At 36.1% G+C, this 19,614-nt stretch overlaps 3 protein-coding genes across 8 annotated transcripts in view; 2 read left to right on the forward strand and 1 right to left on the reverse strand.

Annotated features, from left to right (window-relative positions):
- LOC124950984 (E3 ubiquitin-protein ligase SIAH1-like) overlaps positions 1-4,760 on the forward strand; it is a 6,103-nt gene extending 1,343 nt beyond the window's left edge. For 2 of the 6 annotated variants that reach the window (XM_047498635.1, XM_047498634.1), the window contains exons 2-5: positions 424-772; positions 1,079-1,318; positions 1,405-1,597; positions 1,696-4,760. In XM_047498635.1, the coding sequence (XP_047354591.1) occupies positions 544-772; positions 1,079-1,318; positions 1,405-1,597; positions 1,696-1,873 (840 nt within the window). In that variant the 5' untranslated portion in view covers positions 424-543 and the 3' untranslated portion in view covers positions 1,874-4,760. Of the gene's footprint in view, positions 84-417; positions 773-1,078; positions 1,319-1,404; positions 1,598-1,695 lie in introns of all 6 variants that reach the window. The other 4 variants (XM_047498631.1, XM_047498633.1, XM_047498632.1 and 1 more) reach the window with 3 other exon arrangements.
- A 727-nt stretch (positions 4,761-5,487) lies between these two features.
- Positions 5,488-6,635, reverse strand: LOC124950991 (peritrophin-1-like). The gene is made up of 2 exons (XM_047498644.1): positions 6,482-6,635; positions 5,488-6,360 (listed from the first exon to the last, which is right to left on the reverse strand). Exons 1-2 carry the CDS (start codon positions 6,486-6,488, stop codon positions 5,663-5,665), a joined length of 705 nt encoding a protein of 234 aa, XP_047354600.1. The 5' UTR covers positions 6,489-6,635; the 3' UTR covers positions 5,488-5,662.
- A 7,638-nt stretch (positions 6,636-14,273) lies between these two features.
- Positions 14,274-18,344, forward strand: LOC124951138. The gene is made up of 7 exons (XM_047498967.1): positions 14,274-14,423; positions 14,505-14,608; positions 14,705-14,797; positions 16,360-16,480; positions 16,663-16,891; positions 17,588-17,791; positions 17,966-18,344. Exons 1-7 carry the CDS (start codon positions 14,310-14,312, stop codon positions 18,133-18,135), a joined length of 1,035 nt encoding a protein of 344 aa, XP_047354923.1. The 5' UTR covers positions 14,274-14,309; the 3' UTR covers positions 18,136-18,344.
- Positions 18,345-19,614: the final 1,270 nt, after the last annotated feature.

Below are 19,614 nucleotides of genomic sequence, written 5' to 3' on the forward strand. Positions count from 1 at the left end.
TAAAACATTTCATTTACAATATTCTTTGTTGTACTTTTAGTGATATAGTGTTATCGTGGATAAAACGCATATTATATAATGAAGTAAATATTGTGTTATACGATTAATGTGTCTATCGGAGATCTATTATGCATTAAACGTCAATCGAAAAAAACATGTTTATTCAAGGCAAATTTACTTTTATTTGATTATATTAGTATGTTGTGTTTTGTTTAGATATGATGAGATAATGTATTTTATCACATTACATTATAATACTCCTTTATAAACATAAGTTTATGTATATGTATGTGTATATGTTATGTATATATATATATATATATATATGTATATGTATATGTATATGTATATATTATCATACACATATATGTATATTAAGAAATTTCTTTAATTTGTATTAAATAATAACTAATTAAGTTCCAGATATGGAGTGGATAAGTGCCAGGAGATTGCACCAAGTCTGAAAGACGCCATTGGTATTGAAAAACTATTGTATTTGTGTTATCAAACTGTTTGCCTTGGTACTTAACCTAGGAGAAAAACATGTCACAGTTAAATATAAGTACAGGAAAAAAAGGGAGGGGTGTTGCCAGTACCTCAGCTTCATCTGTATCGGCGTTAAGCAGTTCGACTGATTTAGCAAGCCTATTTGAATGCCCTGTTTGTTTTGACTATGTGCTACCACCCATCTTGCAGTGTCAAAGTGGACACCTCGTTTGTAGTAACTGTCGACCAAAACTTACCTGTTGCCCTACTTGTAGAGGCCCATTAGGTATGTAAAATATATATCCCTGTTATATACATGATTGCAAATGTTCAATCTATTATCTAACATAATATGGAATTACCAGGCTTTAATCTTATCTTGTCTTTTGTTTTCTTATCTAAGGAGAATAAGATTGCATTAAACCTTTGAAAATATTTTTCATATTATTTCACAAATATTTAGTTATAAGTGGAGAAACATAAGAACGTTAATTAAGAATAACTGAGAGACAAATTGACAATATCTATGTCAAAGACTTTTTATATTTATTTATTGTGTATCATTTATCGTATTGGTTTTCTTTTAAATTAGGTAATATTCGCAATCTGGCTATGGAAAAGGTAGCTAGTAATGTAATGTTTCCTTGCAAATACTCTATTAGTGGGTGCACAGTGTCTTTGGTGCATACCGAAAAGCCAGATCACGAGGATGCGTGTGAATTCCGTCCATATAGTTGTCCTTGCCCAGGTGCATCGTGTAAGTGGCAGGGATCTCTTGAACAAGTGATGCCACATCTTGTTACGAGTCATAAAAGCATTACTACTCTTCAAGGTAAGCTTTAAAAAGATTCTCACGCCTACGATTAAATGTACATAAACGTATGAATTGCCTTTCTTTTTTTTTTTTTTCTTTGATAGGAGAAGACATAGTTTTTCTGGCAACTGATATTAATCTTCCCGGAGCTGTGGATTGGGTAATGATGCAATCTTGTTATGGTCATCATTTCATGTTGGTACTTGAGAAGCAAGAAAAATATGACGGGCATCAACAATTTTTTGCGATCGTTCAATTGATTGGTTCGAGAAAGCAAGCAGAAAATTTTGCTTACAGGTAAACACTTCATTTTCATTCTTTTTTTTTTTTTCTTTTTTATATAATTTTAAATCGATACAATCATTATATGTCGTTATGTGAATGATTTTCAATAGGCTAGAACTAAATGGACATAAGAGACGCCTTACGTGGGAAGCTATGCCACGTTCTATACATGAAGGTGTCTCGTCTGCTATTTTAAATTCAGATTGCCTTGTATTTGACACATCTGTTGCTAATTTTTTTGCGGATAATGGAAATCTAGGAATTAATGTTACAATTTCTATGGCATGAGGAAAGCCAGAAAAAACAGTTTAAAACCATTCAGACATATCGTGCAGTCTTTAAATTACACTCCTAAACTGACACGAAAGATTGCCTGGTATGCATACATAATTTCTTTCATGTTACCACAGATGAATATTAGCAATATAGATGTTAGAAAATATTGAAAATGGATTGACAAAGTGCTACATTCACACACTTGTTTACAGAATATCCGTTTACATAGAAGCTTTAAAGTATACTTGTATGTGATATTAATAATACATGTGAATATAAGATAAACAACTATTTGGTTGAAGCAGCTAAAAAAAGCCAATTTATAGAAAGTACCTGACATTCATTACACGATGCTTTCTCTTAGTCATTTCTTATCAAATTTTTATTTATATAATATTCCCTAGTGAATTTTATATTAATTTAAATGTTAAGAGCACTTCACGAATATCATCATTTAATACGATTTACCTAACAAACTTGTCTATATCTTTATATCTAATCCACTTAAACATATTTATCACGCCCCCCCCCCCCCCTCTCTCTCTCTCTCTCTCTCTCTCTCTCTCTCTCTCTGCATACATCACGTACTGCTAACGAAAAGTGACGTTAAATTCTTCCGAGATAATCGTTTGTTAGAACTTTAACAGATTTATTTTTCGCCTTTTGTATTATATTCAACCTTCAATCAATTTTCTTTCCAAAATTTTCAACTTTTTATAAACGTTATCTTGTATTACTTGAGACAATTGTATACATATATTTAGATTTTAGTGTATAAAAACATGCAAAAGTTCAGTCTCACAGGTATCATTTTATACGCTGTAAGTTAATTATAAAATTGTAAATTATACAATATTTTCGAACATGTGTATATTGTCCATGATATCAAGCAAGATAAATTCACAGGGAATGAATATCTTATTAAATGTATTATTTGCAGTTTAAAAGAGGAAAATGTAAAGTTTTGACAATTTCATATAATCAAATCATTTTATATGCAGACATTTTTCCTGAATGTTGTCATGCTTGACAAAAAACTCTGTGGTCATGAAGTGAACCTAGTACTGCATACAAAAACACGTGTTATACCACACGTATATGTATATATATGTACAAGTGTGTAGATATATATATATATGTATGTTTTATATTATTAATTATCGGGAGTCATATATAGTGTCGCGATTGATAAATTTTTGATTTCTATGCATCGTATGATTCACACCCTTACGGTAATGATAAGAAGGAAAACATTATAGCATGTACCAATTGAACGACAATATAAACATTGTTTGTTTCTTGGTACATAATTAAACTAAATAAATTAAAGAATAATGTGAAATCATAGTCAAAGTATAAGAATAAGTTTGGAAAAATCGATAAACATTTTTCATCGGAATAGATTTTGTAATTAGACATCGTAATAATATTTATTCTTTTTCATTTTCTTTATTATTATATTATATTGTAGTGTGATGATAACTTTTTTTTTTTGTCCTTTTTTAATTATATATAAAATTTATGGGAATCACATAAATCTCAATTTGATATATATATATATATATATATTAGTGTGATCAAATTAATGATTTGTTTGAATTAAACATCACATTATAGATAATTAGTTTTAATCAGTTTGCAAGAATGGATATTATGATAAATTGAGATTTCAAACGATAGGAATCTTTTTGTTTATAGAGATAATCCAGACTGAAATATGACTACAATGTAAATATTAGGATAAGTAAAATATAATCAACAATTATATATTTCTTTATTGTAATTTTGGTTTGCATCTTAAGTGGGTTCGATAAAATATTTCCTAATTTTGAAATTCTTTTAGATCTGTTTGATTAAACGTATGAAAAAAAAAAAAAAATTCTTATTAGAATAACAATTATTATTCATTGAAATTAATTATACATAATTTCATACTCTGTAATATAAGACGATTAAGCAGGAGAAATGTTCCCATTGCTCTATCTGATTGTGTGTGTGTGTGTGTGTGCGTGTGCGTGCGTGCGTGCGTGTGTGCGTAATTGTTATATATACATATATATATATATATAACAATTATAAATATTTAAATTGTAGGTAAAGAAAAAATGTTACTGTAAATAAAGTAAAACTTCTTATGTGATACAATAATTAATAATGTAAATTATGCTGGTACACATATCGACAGTTGAAAAACAATGCCTCTCACGTTCAGCTTTTATTGATTAAAAATTGATTTCAATCCAAAGAAGGCTCGAAAATTCTACGGATTGAAAGGAATGAGTTAATGAAAGAAAAATTGTATATACGAGGTAATATTTTTTAACGGTTGATATCTACGATATTGCAAAAAACGGGAACCAACTGCACATTATGTACACATACGAGATTACGTGCATATATGCTTATATGGTTATATTTACATTTATACATGTACGCATTAGATAAGCAGTTAATTTTAATAGAGATAAAGAGAAAATACACTTTTGGCGGTTATTCCCAAAATTGATATTGAACTTTCATGTTAATTGTTGCTCTGCCATTGTACATACAAGGAAATACTTATTTTACCTGTAATATTTCAAACAATCGAAAGTAAAAGTTCCGTAACATAGGATTGATATAAAACGTCTGTCAATGAATTATTGATCATTTTGGTAATAGCACAAATTGATATAAATATCATGTAAAATTATTAATTACACAATATTATTGATAAATATAAGCGTGACGAACGTAATTCCCTTTCGGTATGGATTAATAAACATGACGCATGTACAGAAACATAACTCGCGTTAAACAAAAATATATTATTAAGGGATATGTATATAAATTATTAAAATACGCTTTAGGGCTAATAAAATAGCGTTTAAATTCTTACTATATAATAATTTATTTTTTAGCAAACATTCTTTGCGAATTATAATAGTATCGTTCAGTGAAGGTATCGCAAAAGTTACACGTTCGATTTAATCTTTATTTAATTTGTTTTTTTTTCTTTTTCTTTTTGTTTTCCCTTCTTTTATTATTATTATTATTATTATTATCATTATTATTATTATTATTATCATTATCATTATTATTATTATTATTATTATTATTATTATTATTATTATTATGATTATGATTATTATTGTTATTTTTCTTTTTTTTCGTATACGCATTTTTCTTACTATCATTTGTGTGCAGTCTTAGCTATAAATGTATATTATTTAATTTTACTAAAAGTATCTGAAGCATTAATAGAACCTTCGGACATTTTAATATAATTTTTATTTAAGATCTTTTCTTTATTTACTCATTTACTTTTGACATACCTTTACTTTATAAGTTATTTAACACTCTAATGCCTTGGAATGTTAGAAATGTGTAATAATTTTTAAATACATGTACCTTCGCAAAATACGTTTATCATCGGTATTCCTTAATAGCGCAGTCCACTTTCCTCCTTCAAAGCGAATCGCTTTATTAAATTAGCGCGTAATTTCATCTCTCTTTTCTTTTTTCTTTTTTTTTTTTTTTTTTTTTTTCATTTGATTATAAATTTCAAATTGATTTCAACAATTAAAATAATCGGCTTTAAGTAAATGTAGAAAAGTTCATAGAAGGGAATAGAACGAATTAGTAACTATGATGCCTGTACAATATTTATTCATATCGAAAATATTGTATTAAATCAAACGTTGTAAGAGCGAACGTGGAACATTTAATAAGTTATATGAGAAATAATCGACGAATAAAACATTAAATACAGAATATGCCTTATTCTAAGATGTACAAGTTGGACAAATATGTCGGTTCTAATTACACCTTACAATTTGCCTGATTAGCTGGCAAACACTTCTTTTGTTCTTTGCTCCATTCTGAGCCGTTTCCGCAATACAATTTCACCGTATCTATTTCGTTACAAACATAAACGGATTGGCAGGACACAGGATCGGCGATATATACCTCGTTTACATCTCTGTAATCCTTGCAAATATCTGTGAGTAAGCATATGCCAGACTTATCGCATATATGTTCTATCGGATTGTAAGTATATCCTTCTTCGCATCTTTCGAGACGACCTTGCCCTTTACCGTTACACCTGTAGTACAAGTGGCAACGTTTCTCGTGTGGGATCAATGTGTTATTTGGGACATTCAGGCAGGTTGTAGGCATCGGAATCGGCGGCGTCTGCGTCGGTGGAGGTTGTGTCGGTGGCGTTTGCGTCGATGGAGTTACAGATCCGATACAACCGGCTCTTGACGGGTAATCGCAAACTTGTAAGATTTTGTTGAAGTGCAATCTTCGTGTTCTGTCCATGAGTGGGCATGTCATTTCAATCTTTTCCCCGGCTAAGCATTTGTAAAATTTTTCGCAATCATAATGTGCCAAATGCACCGTTCGATCTAGGGGGTCCTCATCTGGACAGGTCGTTGGAACCGGCAGTATTGGTGTGTCTCCAGGGTAATAGGCCGTAACCATGACAGCCGCAAACGCGACTATTATCGCAATCTCTCCTGTTTGAATATTCATATATTAGATCTAACTGAGCCCGTGATAAACTAATATTTCTATCTATTCTATGCTTCTCTATAGTATTGATAATAAAATAAGGAAATTTAAGTAACAGCAACTTGCCTTTCATGATGAAAAACGAACGTTGATTTACTTCTTCCTCTGTATTTGCTCTTGGTGCTTAATTAATCGTTAACTGGTAATATAAAGGGACAAAGCGACTTTTATAATCGTGTGCGAACCCTCTTATCATTTTTGATGTTTTATATCTTATATGTTCTTATCTAATCTGTCCGTAATTTTATCATTACAGACTTTAACATTTTTCTATGGGCCCAAAGGTTACAATTAGAATCTAAATATTGAACTAAAATAATTAATAGAAAATACGAACGGTAAATATGAACACTTCATCGATGTTATATCCCTTTACGTCTAAATTATTAATACGAAACTTTTTCTATTCTCATAATGAGTCCTTTTGTTTTACCCTATCTATTTCTGACGAACGTTTTATACATAAAACGTTCGCCAAGATATTTCATTTATTCTAATTTTTATAATTACGCACAGTTCATATCATATCGATTTATCTGTTCCCTTTTTCCAACTATTCGATTATTGTTGTTTTTTGTTTTTTTTTCTTTTTTTTTTTTTGTTTCATTTTTATTCCGCGTATTCGTATTATTATCATCGTGTGCACTTTGATAAACGAAGTTTGTCAAATTAATAAAAAAAAAATCTATTCTATTAAGGATATTAAACGAAAAAAAAGAGGAAAAGAGAAATTATGCAACTTTGAAAACGTACGAAGTCATGCGATCATCGAGAGCCATGTACTTTGACCACCATTAATGAATACGACAATAATTGATGAATCGTGCTAGCTACGTCATGTTCGTAGCGTAGAGTATGACGAATCACTTAAACTCGTTGGACAAAAGTTGATTTCAGAGATAACGTATATTGTTGATTCCATAAAAAATTCGATGAGTGGTAGTAACGCGTTCGAAGAAAACCTTCCATCGGATTAGTCGGCATAATAAGCAGGCATTTAAACATACATAAGAATTGATTGCAATATACAATATATAATAATAATTATATATATATATATATATATATATATATGATTTTGTATAAGAAGCTGAACGTGATCTAAAAAAAATCTAAGCATGTTATAGACCATAACGTTTTATGCAATGCTTTGTTGATTAAGGAAAAATTAAATTTTTCAGAGATAAAGAATTGGTTTCGTATATCGTAAATAACAATTTGTTTAAAATCTTTCGGATGTAAGATTTATCGAATTCCTGATAAATCGATCGATTTAGAGTGTTATTTGATCACCACGTGACACGCTTTTTTAAATTCCGCCTTATCATACCGAATATTATTCTCTTGACATATTGGGTTTATACAATTTCTGGAACAATTGATTTTCTTTTCAATATCGATCAATCAGAAATTCTACGAAATAATATCGGCTTCTTTAAAATCAGCTATTTTATCTCGGTTAAGACGAATTATTGTTCTCAAGTCTTTCGAAATGACGTTTATTTCGATTGCGTCGTATTCGAAAATAAAATACTTTTTATTGGTTTGTTGCCAGGTTATCGTTTGATATATTAGGCATTGTTATCGTTCAAAATGATATATCTCTTTAATCGATTTAATGGTAAAGTATCAATGATTTACAAATCGAAAATAATATACTTAGGACAATGAAATCATAATTAATAAATTTATAACGAACATTAACAATTTCGTTGTAAACAAAATATTTCTCTTCTATATATAATATTTATCGCATAAAATATGAAGAGATCGCTATTAGGATTAGTCCTAACTACATCGTATGTGTATGTGCGTGGGTGCGCGCGTAAAAAAGGGCAAAGCTTACGAAAGAAAAAGAAAAAGGTAGAAAGAAGAAAATTTGTGTTGTTCCATGATTACGAAAGGTATAAGATATTTGTAAATCGAATATCCATCGATAGTTTTCTTTGTGGTGTTACGCGTTTATAAAGATGAATGGATTTGAAGGTAATCTTGGAGACAAATCAACAATCAGGCAAAAATCAATTTCCTCCTTATCGATAAATCATCCTTTTTGAAACTTCTCAAGAGATGGGAAGGCCAACATACTCGAGATTGTTCCACCATAAGGAGACTTGGGTTAATCTTCCAGGGCAACTCTTCGAGTTGCGAGCTTATACCATAATCCTTGGATTTTGTCGATACTTTGACCGTGGCTGCCGCTAGAATGTACACCGAAAAGGGACGAACAAACAAAAAAAAAAAAAAAAAAAAAGGACAGATTGTAGTTGAAACTTAAGCCGTATCGTTCTTTCGGCTTCTCCTCCTTTTGCTAATCGAACTTTGACTTCATTATTTGATATTAATCAAGTTTTATCTTTAGAGCATAGAAACCAATTTTTCTCGTCTATTTGCTAAACTATCAGGAGAAATTAAATCATATTGAAATATCGTATTTCATAGGTGACTATTTAAGAACAAACTTTGAGAGCTTTTATTATCCTGTTGATGCAAGCCGCACGTGTATCAAAATCGGTGCTCGAAAATTGCGTTTGGATCGACGAACGCACGCACTCGTATGCGTTGTTGATTACTTATTAATGAGAGAATTCAAAACTGGACCATATGATTTTTCAATGATATATTTGAGTTTAATTTCATCTCTCAATAAGGGAAAGTAATATAACTCGGCAAGATTATATTTTTTTATTCCATCGTATTTTCACGTTTATTACTTTCGATGTATACGTAGAGTGCCCGGACGAAAAATTCACTCGAATTACACATCGAGTATAGCGCGAGCGGACGATTTAATCGACGATTAATTTGGAATGGAAACGAGGAAAACTGGTCCAAGCGGAAATTGAAAAAAATGAATGGCATCGGTTGGTATCTAACAACGTCTGCCAAGTTGTAAAGCCGATTCCTCCCTTTGTTCGCGAACCAGTCACGCAGAAAGAAACGTCGATATTTTACGTATGCGTATATATCGTATATAAGAAAATGTGGAATACCGTCTCTCCGTCTAGGATAAATAGCCTTTTAGTCGATCTTAAAATGATCGATAGGTAAAGTTAATGAAATTCTAGGTAGGAAAGGGGTTGGCGCGAGAAACTGTTAATGTATTACAAGTCCGTTCGAATTGTAAAGGGAACCTAGAAGAAGAAGAGGAGGAAGAAAGAGGAAAAAAAGAAACGTTATCTTTCCGGTGGGGAGCAGAACGGGGAACAGAACGGACAGCACAACAGAGACGTTGACAATTTCAAGAGAAAACTTCCCCGAAAGCGTAGCTATCTCAGCTCGTTACTTCACGTTTCCGGTGCGAAGGCGGTGCGACGCGGCAAGTTTAAGAAAGCTCGCGCCTCCCGTACTCTTGTACTCAACTTCCGCGATATAATTTTCTCTTGCTTTAACAGAACCCGGACCGTGCTTCACGAGTTTTGTCAGATAAAGTAGCCGAGATAACCGACTGGGAACGCGTACAAGACAATTCTTGGCAGTAGCCAAGTGCCCATTCCCTTTTCCTATCCTATTTCTTCCCTTTACCTTTTGACTATTTATTTAACGCATTTAACGCGTTATTCTATGTGTCCCGTTGAATATAAGCAAAGAGATAATTCTGTTAAATAGAAGCACGTGTATACATACATATATATATATATATATATATGTATGCATATAAGGGGCACTGAGAAACGTGCATCGTGATCGGCATTGTTAAAGCTAATTAACGAATACCTTACGATCAAACAAGGGCCGAGTTTCTCGCGGGAAAGCAAGAAAATTATGCCTTCGACGTAGCTGAAAGTAGTAAGGAGGGGTCTAAGTGGAACCGAGCAAACGAACGAACCTAAGAGAAAGAAATACGAGAATTCTCGCTCTCGATTCTTCTCGTAGATGCTAGATAACTTTTCTCGACTACGCTCCTATCTTCTTTCACGTTGATCCCGACGACGAATGGGGTCGAAGCCGAAGTTTTTCGAGTTCGAACAGGCAACTTGCTACCGAGCCCCGTAACCGTGGATTCCCTTTAGGTCTTCGCGAGAATTCAAAGTAACCGGACCTTTTTCATTCTGCGTTTTAATTAAACCCAGACGATACCAGGGAGCCCCTTGTTCTATTCGTTCAATGACCATTTCACTTCGTAACATGACATTCCCTTTTTTCTCTCAACGTTTGAAAAGAATTTCTTTCGAATTCGACATTTTAAATCGTTAACGCGTTAAACGTGGCTCGTATTATTTCAAATTCCTTGAAAAAAGAATTCTACAATCGTTTTAATTCGCCGATATAAAAGCTAATGATGAAAATTCTAATCCATCTCGAGGAGCTTCGTCGAGTTAAAGATACGTAGAAGAGGAGGAAAGAAGAAAAAAAATATACACGTATACGTATATAAAAATACTCTTTTCGTTTTCCGTTTTTTCTCTTTCCTATCTACCTATCTATCCGTCTATCTCTCTGTCTTTTCAACCTCGGTCGTTTTCTTTCTTCTTTTGGCCCTTCTCCTTAACCCGGAACGTCGAGAAGTGGCGGCTCGCTAAGTCCAGATGGAAGAAAAATATTATTCGCTTGAATCCTTTTATCGGAAGATCTATTTTTCAGAGTTAATATCCTTCGGTCGGAGGGTTGTGGGTGGGCTCCGAGACGTGAAAGATCGTGAAAAGTGTGGGAAAAGTGAGCGGGGTAGGAGATAGGGGTGGAATCGATGTGAGAGAAAGACATTGCCAAGAGTGCGGAAGAAACGTAATGTCTATCTCTTAGACGTAACCTTCTGTGTCTGTATCTCTCTCTCTCTCTCTCTCTCTCTCTCTCTCTCTGTGTGTGTGTATGTGTGTAGACGTGAGCTCGAACGCGCTCAAAGATTATAAGCAATTACGAGGATAAGTCGCTGAGTTTTCGTTTCATTGCTCCTAAGAACGATTAAACGATCAATCATGAACGTTTAAACAAACCTTCGTTTTTTATAAGCTGTATAAGAGAACGCGTTCGTATTTAACCGATTGTTATCCCTCGTGAAAGCTATTTTACAAATCAATAGTTAACTTTAATAGCGTTATCGATCACGTAATGTTCTTATAAAGAAATACACGTTGATGGGTAAAAGTCTTTAATTCGTTCGAATAATTAAACAATCGGAGTGATTCTTTGCGAAAAATTTCATCGAAAGGCGTGAATTAAATTAGTAAAACGATAAGAACGATGAGAGAGAGAGAAAGAGAGAGAGAGAGAGAGGGGGGGGGGGGTCGGGGGAAGGAAAGTATCAAGAGTGAGAAAGACGAGTAGAGGAGAAGAGAGAAGAGAAAAAGGTAAGGACTTTCAGATATTAAACTTTGGATGGTGTTATTCAACGCCTCTTTACTCGTCGGGGCAACGGCGAGTCTTGATACTTTTTCCCCTTGGCTTTATCCTGGCGCGTTTAAAAGTCAACGAAAAGGAAACGAAAGGGGAGAGATGAAAAAAAGATAGTAAAAGTGAGGAAAGTCCTTTTTTGCTGGTAGACATGAATATGTACCGACAACATCGGCCTTTGTCGCAAAGTCCATTGCCTACTTTTCCCTAATTTCTTCCTTTCGCGGTTTTCTTTTTTTTTTCTTTTGTTTATATAAATATTTATTTTTTTCCTTTATTCTTTTATTTCTTTCCTTTCATTTTCCCTCTTCTCTTTTTCTTCTTCTCGTCTGACGATTACTTTCTTCTGTCCCTTGGGAAGAAGGGACGAGGTTTCTGCTTCGAGGTATAACGAAAATCGGAATCCACCGTGTTACTTAAACCTGCACGTCTCTGGCGAGAAAAATAATAATAAAGGAAGGAAAAAAGAAAAAAACAGGTTCGCTGATTCATCCCGTTTCGTGAATTAAGAATTTGACGATCTCTGCCCTATCTCGCTAGCCTCTTCGACAAAAGTGAAAGAAAATTGATCAGAGAAAACAGCGGCTGTTTTGTCTCGGCTACGAGCTGTCGCAGTGCCAATGCCGAAAGCTTCCACGAGAAATCCGATAAAGTCCGACCAGTGACAATTCCCATGACCGTCTCTTGAATTTTCCATGTCAATGTTCTGCATTCTACAACCCCGGCCAGCCCTGAACTTGCCTCGCGAAAATAGTCATACGATGGATACGAGATATTTTTTTATTCTTTCTATTCCTCTCCCTCTGCTTTTTTTTTTTTTTTTTTCATTTTTATATATCTCTCTCTCCCTCTCTTTTTTTATCGTCAGTCATGGAATTTTCAGCATACACGGAGACCAACGATTTCCGGAAGAGCGCTCTCTAATAACGAGATTTCCTTTTGCTGAAACCAATAACACCGCGTCCTCTGACCTGTAATTAAAGTTTAATTAGAAATGCGGGTATATCGTCCCGCGCGTTCTACACAAACGATTCCAAAAGCGGCGTTCCTACTCATCCAGGAAACCTACTCCTAGTAGCACCCTTTTAGCGGTCTTCTGAGCGCCACCAAGATCCGATTTTCGTCTTCGTTTAATAGTCGCCTAAACGTGCAAATCTGTTCATATTACGTGGTACATGATCGTTAAAGCCTCGAGAGTACTTAACGCGTGGTATAAACTATAGTTTCTCCAAGTTGTTCCGCTAAGGACTTGAAACTGTGACGAAGAGGACGAGAGAGAGGGAGAGAGAGAGAGAGAGAGAGAGAGAAAGTGGGTGAGCTGGGCTGAGGAGAGTAGGGAGAGAGTGAGAACGAGCGCGGTAAAATCTTATCATCGATATCCTTCGGGATTTCAAGTGCCAGGTAAACAGACTCGTATTTGAGATTTCCCATGCGGGGTTGAGAGAGAGAGAGAGAGAGAGAGAGAGAGAGAGAGAGAGAGAGGGAGAGAGAAAGACGAAACGATAGCGAAAGAGAGCGAGAAAGGATAAGAGTTGACGACAAGGAGGAGAGAATATGTGTATATACGTTTGTACGAGAAAGAGAGAAAGCAGAGATGCTTGAGTGAATCGTATTCGTAGCCGGCTGAAAACGAATAAAACCAAACGAATGTCCCTCAAGAGTTCTTCGTTGGTAGAACTTTTGTTCGTAATGTTCAAAGTCCGAATCAAGCACGAAATTACATCCACCGCGTTTCTTGTTACTACTACTACTACTACTACTGCTACTTCTTCTTCTTCTTCTTCTTCTTCTTCGTCATCTCTCGTTCGATTCATTTGCTACAGATTAGCCGTCGACGTTATCCGCACACGATCCGAAGGATAACGAAATAATTTTGGCAATGTTTTCTTTGAAAATGTTCGTTTAAAGCGATGGTGGTTCTACGGGAAGTTAACGAATGAAACGAAACGTGTATACAACTGTGACTAATCTACCAACAGGTTATCGAACATACGCTCGCAAAATATCCGATTTGTTTCGAACGACGATACCATTGATTAAAAGCTCGACGCGTTCTCTCTCTGTCTCGCTCTCCCGCGTTAATTTTCACCGGAACTCGACTTGTATTTTTTAACAAGCAATATGGGAACCGTAATTCTGAAAAATTGCAGTCCATTTCCAGTCACGCATACCGCTGATTGAAAATAGATTGTTAACGAGTTTAATCGGTAAGCGAATTGTTGAATGTCGCTGCCACTAACTATCGAGTCACTTTTGTTTCATTTTTATTATTGATTATTGTTTTTATCGTAAAAAAAATCACTATTGTGTACGTTCGAGCGTGCAAACTATCTACACTTTTTTCCGTTCTTTTGTCTTTTTTTGTTCCCCTTCGCATCAGCATTCCGACGGTTCGTTCTGTCCAAATTAATGGGGTTAATCGGACAAAGTAAAGATCGGTTCGCATGTTTACCGAGTGCATTGAAAATAACATCGCGATTTATCCGAGTAAAGTCTTTTTAAGGTTAATCCATCGAATCGACGATAGTCTAACGGTATTAGGGAAAGTATTAACCTCGCAAATATGGTATCCCAGAGAATCAAATACGCGATGGCGCATCTTTCGCGAAAGCAACACACTAGATTATTGGCACGTCCAAATTGGAGAAGACTTCGTAGAACGGACATGAACATAGTGGTAAGCTAAGGTTTGACGAATGTCATCGTTCTCGAAACGATTACGAGGATGCAAGAACGTTAAAATCGATCGATCAAACAGGTAGATCCAAGTGTTATTTCTCGCGCGGCACTAAAGAGTAAGGCCTCGAAGCGCATCAAGATCATGGCCCGGCCAAAATATGTAACTAAGAAATACGACGTTCAGTAAGCGCGAAGCCGTTTAACTCGTCGCTTTTAAAGCCGACCCGGCAGTCTCTTACCTACGGCACTATCTTATAAAATGTATTTTTCATACAGAAGAGACTATCCACCACCGTACCAACGAGTTCATCCGAAGACACTCGCGGCGAAGTGTACCAGTCGTATTCGGGTTCTGGCAGTGCCGAAAATGCGGTGGGTTCGTACTTGGAATTTAAAATGCCGTGGCCTGTGCTCGCGCCCGTTCTATCTCATTATTCTCGCGGAGAATCCTCCTGGCAACGGAGAACGGCCTCGGCGTAATGTATAAATATATACGCATATATATATATATATATATGTATATGTATGTATGTGCGTATATATATATATGTGTGTGTGTGTGTGTGTGTGCAAGCGAGCGCGCGTAGAAGTAAACGCTCTTACACAGAAACGCGAAATAAAATCCAATCGCGCTAGGGATCTAAGAACCGTGCAAAATCTCCGGCTTCGTTTTCCCACGAGCCAAGCTGCGCCAAAGCACTTTTCTAAAACTTATATAATCGAGATACGTAATCGAAGTACACGCGTCTAGATATCTATGTATTTATGCACACAATATATCCGAGATAGAAAATATAAAATTCGTATTTACGATATCACGTTGGATATTTCGGGAGAATTCAATCCATTAAACGATAAGTGCTGCTACGAGCGAAAACGTTCGTTTAATTTTATTTTTTTTTCTTTTTCTGTTTTTTTTTTTTTTTTTTTTTTTTTTTTTTTTTTTTTTTGATGAAAAAGCTTTCGACGTTCGTTTACTTTCGGTGATTCCTTGAAGCGACTGATGTTCGAGAACGATCGAATCGAACGATCGCTTTCGAATGAACTCATCAACGAAACGAAATTTATTCGTTAGATCGAATAAGAATCTTTTAACGATCGAATGGACCCGGGGACAGTATACCGTCGCTAGGGAGACGGTAGTAGTAAGAGCCTGCACAAGTTTCCACTTTGCTCTCGTTCGCCCGTGGAAAAAGACTCGGAGTGATCGGACACGTTCCGTAGGAAAGAAGAATCGCACCATCTTTCGATCTCGACGTCGATCTCGATTTCACGAGAGGTCGAACCTAATCGGATTGTCCTCCGAACACTTGCCACTCGCAAGAGAGTAGTCCCGTATAAAGTCGGATTTAGATTCCTGAGTAACCTTTTACTCGACATTCGTACGTACATATACGATATACGTAAATGTACACTCGCACATTCAGTTTACTCTTTGCAACGGTGTAAAACGAGTTACCCTTTCTTTGGCTTTTACCTTCTCCGTTTTCCTTTTCTCTCCTTTTATCAAAAGGGTTGCGTCATTTCCTTTGAATCTACGGTTCTTTGGATCGCTTGCTTCCGTCAAAGATAAAGGATGGGACCGATGTGATAATGAATCGTTGCTCCTTCTCTCTCTTTCTCTCTCTCTCTCTCTCTCTCTCTCTCTCTCCCTCCCTCTGTCACGAAAGATAGAATGAGAATTTGCCGTTTTGCGCGTTTCTATGTCGCTTTGATTTTCTCAACGAGTGCCAATAGTTCCCGCGGCATCTTCCAAATTTGGTTCCTCGCAACCTGAATGTACTCGCTAATGACGACCAAAATAGCATCAAATTTTAGAAAGGAGGCTCGTTGAACGACGAACCTCTTTTGTTTCTTCGAATTTCTCATTTTGTCGATCGACAAAATGAGAAAGCACGCACAGACTCGCTTTGAATATAAAATCTCTTTTTCAGCGTTGTAGAGGTTAGGATTCCCAAGCCTAGGAAGCCACCTCCGAGGGACCACGATTGGAAACGACATAGAGAGATCATAGAGAAATTGGCGAAACCAAAAGTCATTCACAAGCCGAGACACGTAATGAGCACTTTTAACGAAAGCAATTTTAATCGCGAACAGGCTGTATCGCGATAGGTGACTAATGTTATCCGAAATTATTGCGATGCATCCTGGATAAACGTATCCGGCTAAATGAAATTTCGCTATCGAGATCAAGAGGAAAAGAAACGACGATAGAGACGTTCGACACGTAATTGTAGGTTCCGAAGAAGAGATGGCGACCGGTCAGGATGAGGCGAATAAAAAAATTGGCTGTACCGATGAGCCGTGAGATTCCGTTTGCCAGAGATCCCTTTTCGGTAGCACGATCCGCTCTAAGGTACAGGATCACCGAGCGTATGAAGGAGCTCGCCTATCGAAAGACCGAATTGGAATTTATTACGCCACGGAAACTAGGCGTAGTTTCGCGAGGAGCCTTGAAAGCAATCGGTATATCTATCATATGTATCATATAACTAGTCCGTCCTATTCAAAGAATCATCTTTAGCTTTCGTCGATTAGGCACAAGAATTTTACTGCGCTATGCGAGAGATAGTCACTGTTTCGTTTTTACATTTTTTTTCTCTCTTATATTTTTCTCTTTTTTTCTTCCTTTTTTCTTCCTTTTTTCTTCCCCCTTCTTTTTCTCCTCCTCCTCCTCCTCCCCCCCCCACCCTTCTATTAGCGCGCAGCCTCGACCGCGGCGAAGTCAAGAATTTTTTTCCTAACCAGTTTCCCGTACACACAAGCGTCGAAGGCCGCGTTTTCTCGGAACACGGCATGTGGGTCAGCCTTCATTTTCGCTCGGTTCATTCGAACTGAAAGATTGGTTTAAACACTTCTCGTCCGGAGAAAAAACGATTCCATTGACGCAAATACGCCGGTACGCCGTCGGGCTCGTGCCATTTTTTCTGGGCACAAAGACCGGAACGTTATCAAAGCGTTTACGGCTTGTAACTTAACGTATTTTCTGATACGAGATTTTGATCTTCGAGGTATTCGGTACGATAAAATTGAAATCGCATTAGAGGCTTTCGAAGAATAAAACGATAACATCGGCGGAATTCGTTTAATATCGCGATAACGTTTAGCCGTTTGATACTTCGTATTTGGTCACGTCATATTACCAAATTTGATTTGAAATAGTTATTATATCGATCGTATATGATCTATATTCGATATTCGTCACGTACGGGAAACGAGAGATTATTTTACGAGAGAGGGAGAGAGAGAGAGAGAGAGAGAGAGAGAGAGAGAGAGAGACTGGTATTAAGAAGAGTAGCGTTCGCGTACGAAGCAATTTCACAGCTATTACCTATCTTACACCATCTTCCTTTCCCCAAACACAAGGTGAGCCTGATTAAACGTGTCTTATTCTATTGGCCAAGGAGGATGCCGTCGTTCTATTCGTCGAGCTATTCACAGTACAGCCGGCATTGAATTCATTTTCTTTCGAGTCATTTGTCGGGGATGCTTTAAAAGGGCGCATTAGTGCGACAGAATGCATGCTCCTTAATTTCGCAGCTTCCCCGAGGACGTTAATCCTGGCGAAGCCCGCGGTACGTCCCGCTGGAATGGAAACGGATCTCAGGGAGGACGCCTTCACCGTCTCTCCGGCCGCTTTGAAAGCGAGATGCTCGAGACGATTGAAAAAGCTCGCAAGGCCGAAGAATTACAAGCATAAGGGATATTGATTGCCTCTTATAGTGTACTACTATTTTTACTGTCCCGTCCTGTAACTGTCTCACCAGAGAAAATAGATCCTCTCTTTTTCTCTTTTTCTCGCCTTACGTATCAATTTAATGTCTCTGATGTTCGTTAGTCCGACACGCCGAAGAGGTTTAATAATAAATTCATCTAATTACGAGGAGAATCCGTAAATTAACTCGTAATTAATAAGACCTGCGTCAAGACCCGACTTCGTACGATCGGACCTTTTATCGTATACATAGATTCTAATTAGTACACATCTCTTCTCTTAGAATACTTTTCGGATCTGGGAGTAATACTTGGAGAACCTTTACGAAAAAATGGATTATATCGTGCGGATTATAAATTGCACTTTTCTTTTCCTCCGATTCCTTTCATCGTACAATACCGCGACTATTCGCTAATCTCGCTTTTCGTACGAACAAACTCAATTAATTAAATTCTCGTACGAGCGATCGCGCGGATCTTGCTTCTTCTTGTTCCATCTTTTAGAAATTCATCCTAAGCAATGACTAACCCCTTGGAGAAGTTTCAGTTTCAATCATTTTAATTTCTAACTGCTAACAAGGCTCCAGTTATCAAAAATATTGAGAGTTCCCGGAGAGTTTGCGAAGAGACAAAAGCCAATTTTAAAGAGTCGAATCTCCGTTGACTTTGCTGTTTCCGAGGCTCGAATCCGAACCGAACTTTATTATTATACAATGAGTTATGAATTCTTCCAACGAGTAAGGCTAAAGTTAGTAACGAAGACGGACGGTAAGTTCTTGATCTTTCTTCTTAGCTCGGTTAAATGATAGAAGTAGTAACAGTATTGGACGAAATAAAATGAGTAGGACGGCAGGACTCTATAGCAACAGACGCTGTTTATAACGGATCAATGTTTCTCAGTATGCCAAGTCTAACGACTTTGCTACGTGTCACGTAACATTGCCGATAGAAATTTCATCGAAAAGATTGCGACTTTTATTTTCTATTTACCGAGTAAGAAATATTTAGTTTCTCATTTTGGCCAAAAAATTTGCAAAGCTGCCCCTTACATAATTATTCTCTTGTTTGTTTTCTTTAATAGAAACCATTGACCTAGTGACTTGCGGCATCATTGTTAAGCTCGACCAACGTGATTATTGATCATGTCCTTTCAATCGAATTTACGGTACACAATGAAATATTTTCTATTTAGCGTGGCGTTTGATTAAATGAAATCTTCATTATATACTAGGCGAAATATTTACGAGTTTCTCTTTTTTTAATAAGCGTACGTACGGTATTTAAAATATTGACAGAGAGAGAGAGAGAGAGCCAATCGTAAAATTTATATTATCTCGATTCGAATGCACTGGGCATATGTAAAATTACCGAGTGACGCAGTTAGAATTCATTGTGCATTTTATATCGTGTTCATTGATTTTAATTAGCAATTTAACGAAACTCGAAACACAATCATTTTGTAACGACTTCGCGCG

Source organism: Vespa velutina, chromosome 8 (assembly GCF_912470025.1).
Source record: "Vespa velutina chromosome 8, iVesVel2.1, whole genome shotgun sequence".
Classification (NCBI taxonomy): Eukaryota; Metazoa; Arthropoda; class Insecta; order Hymenoptera; family Vespidae; genus Vespa; species Vespa velutina.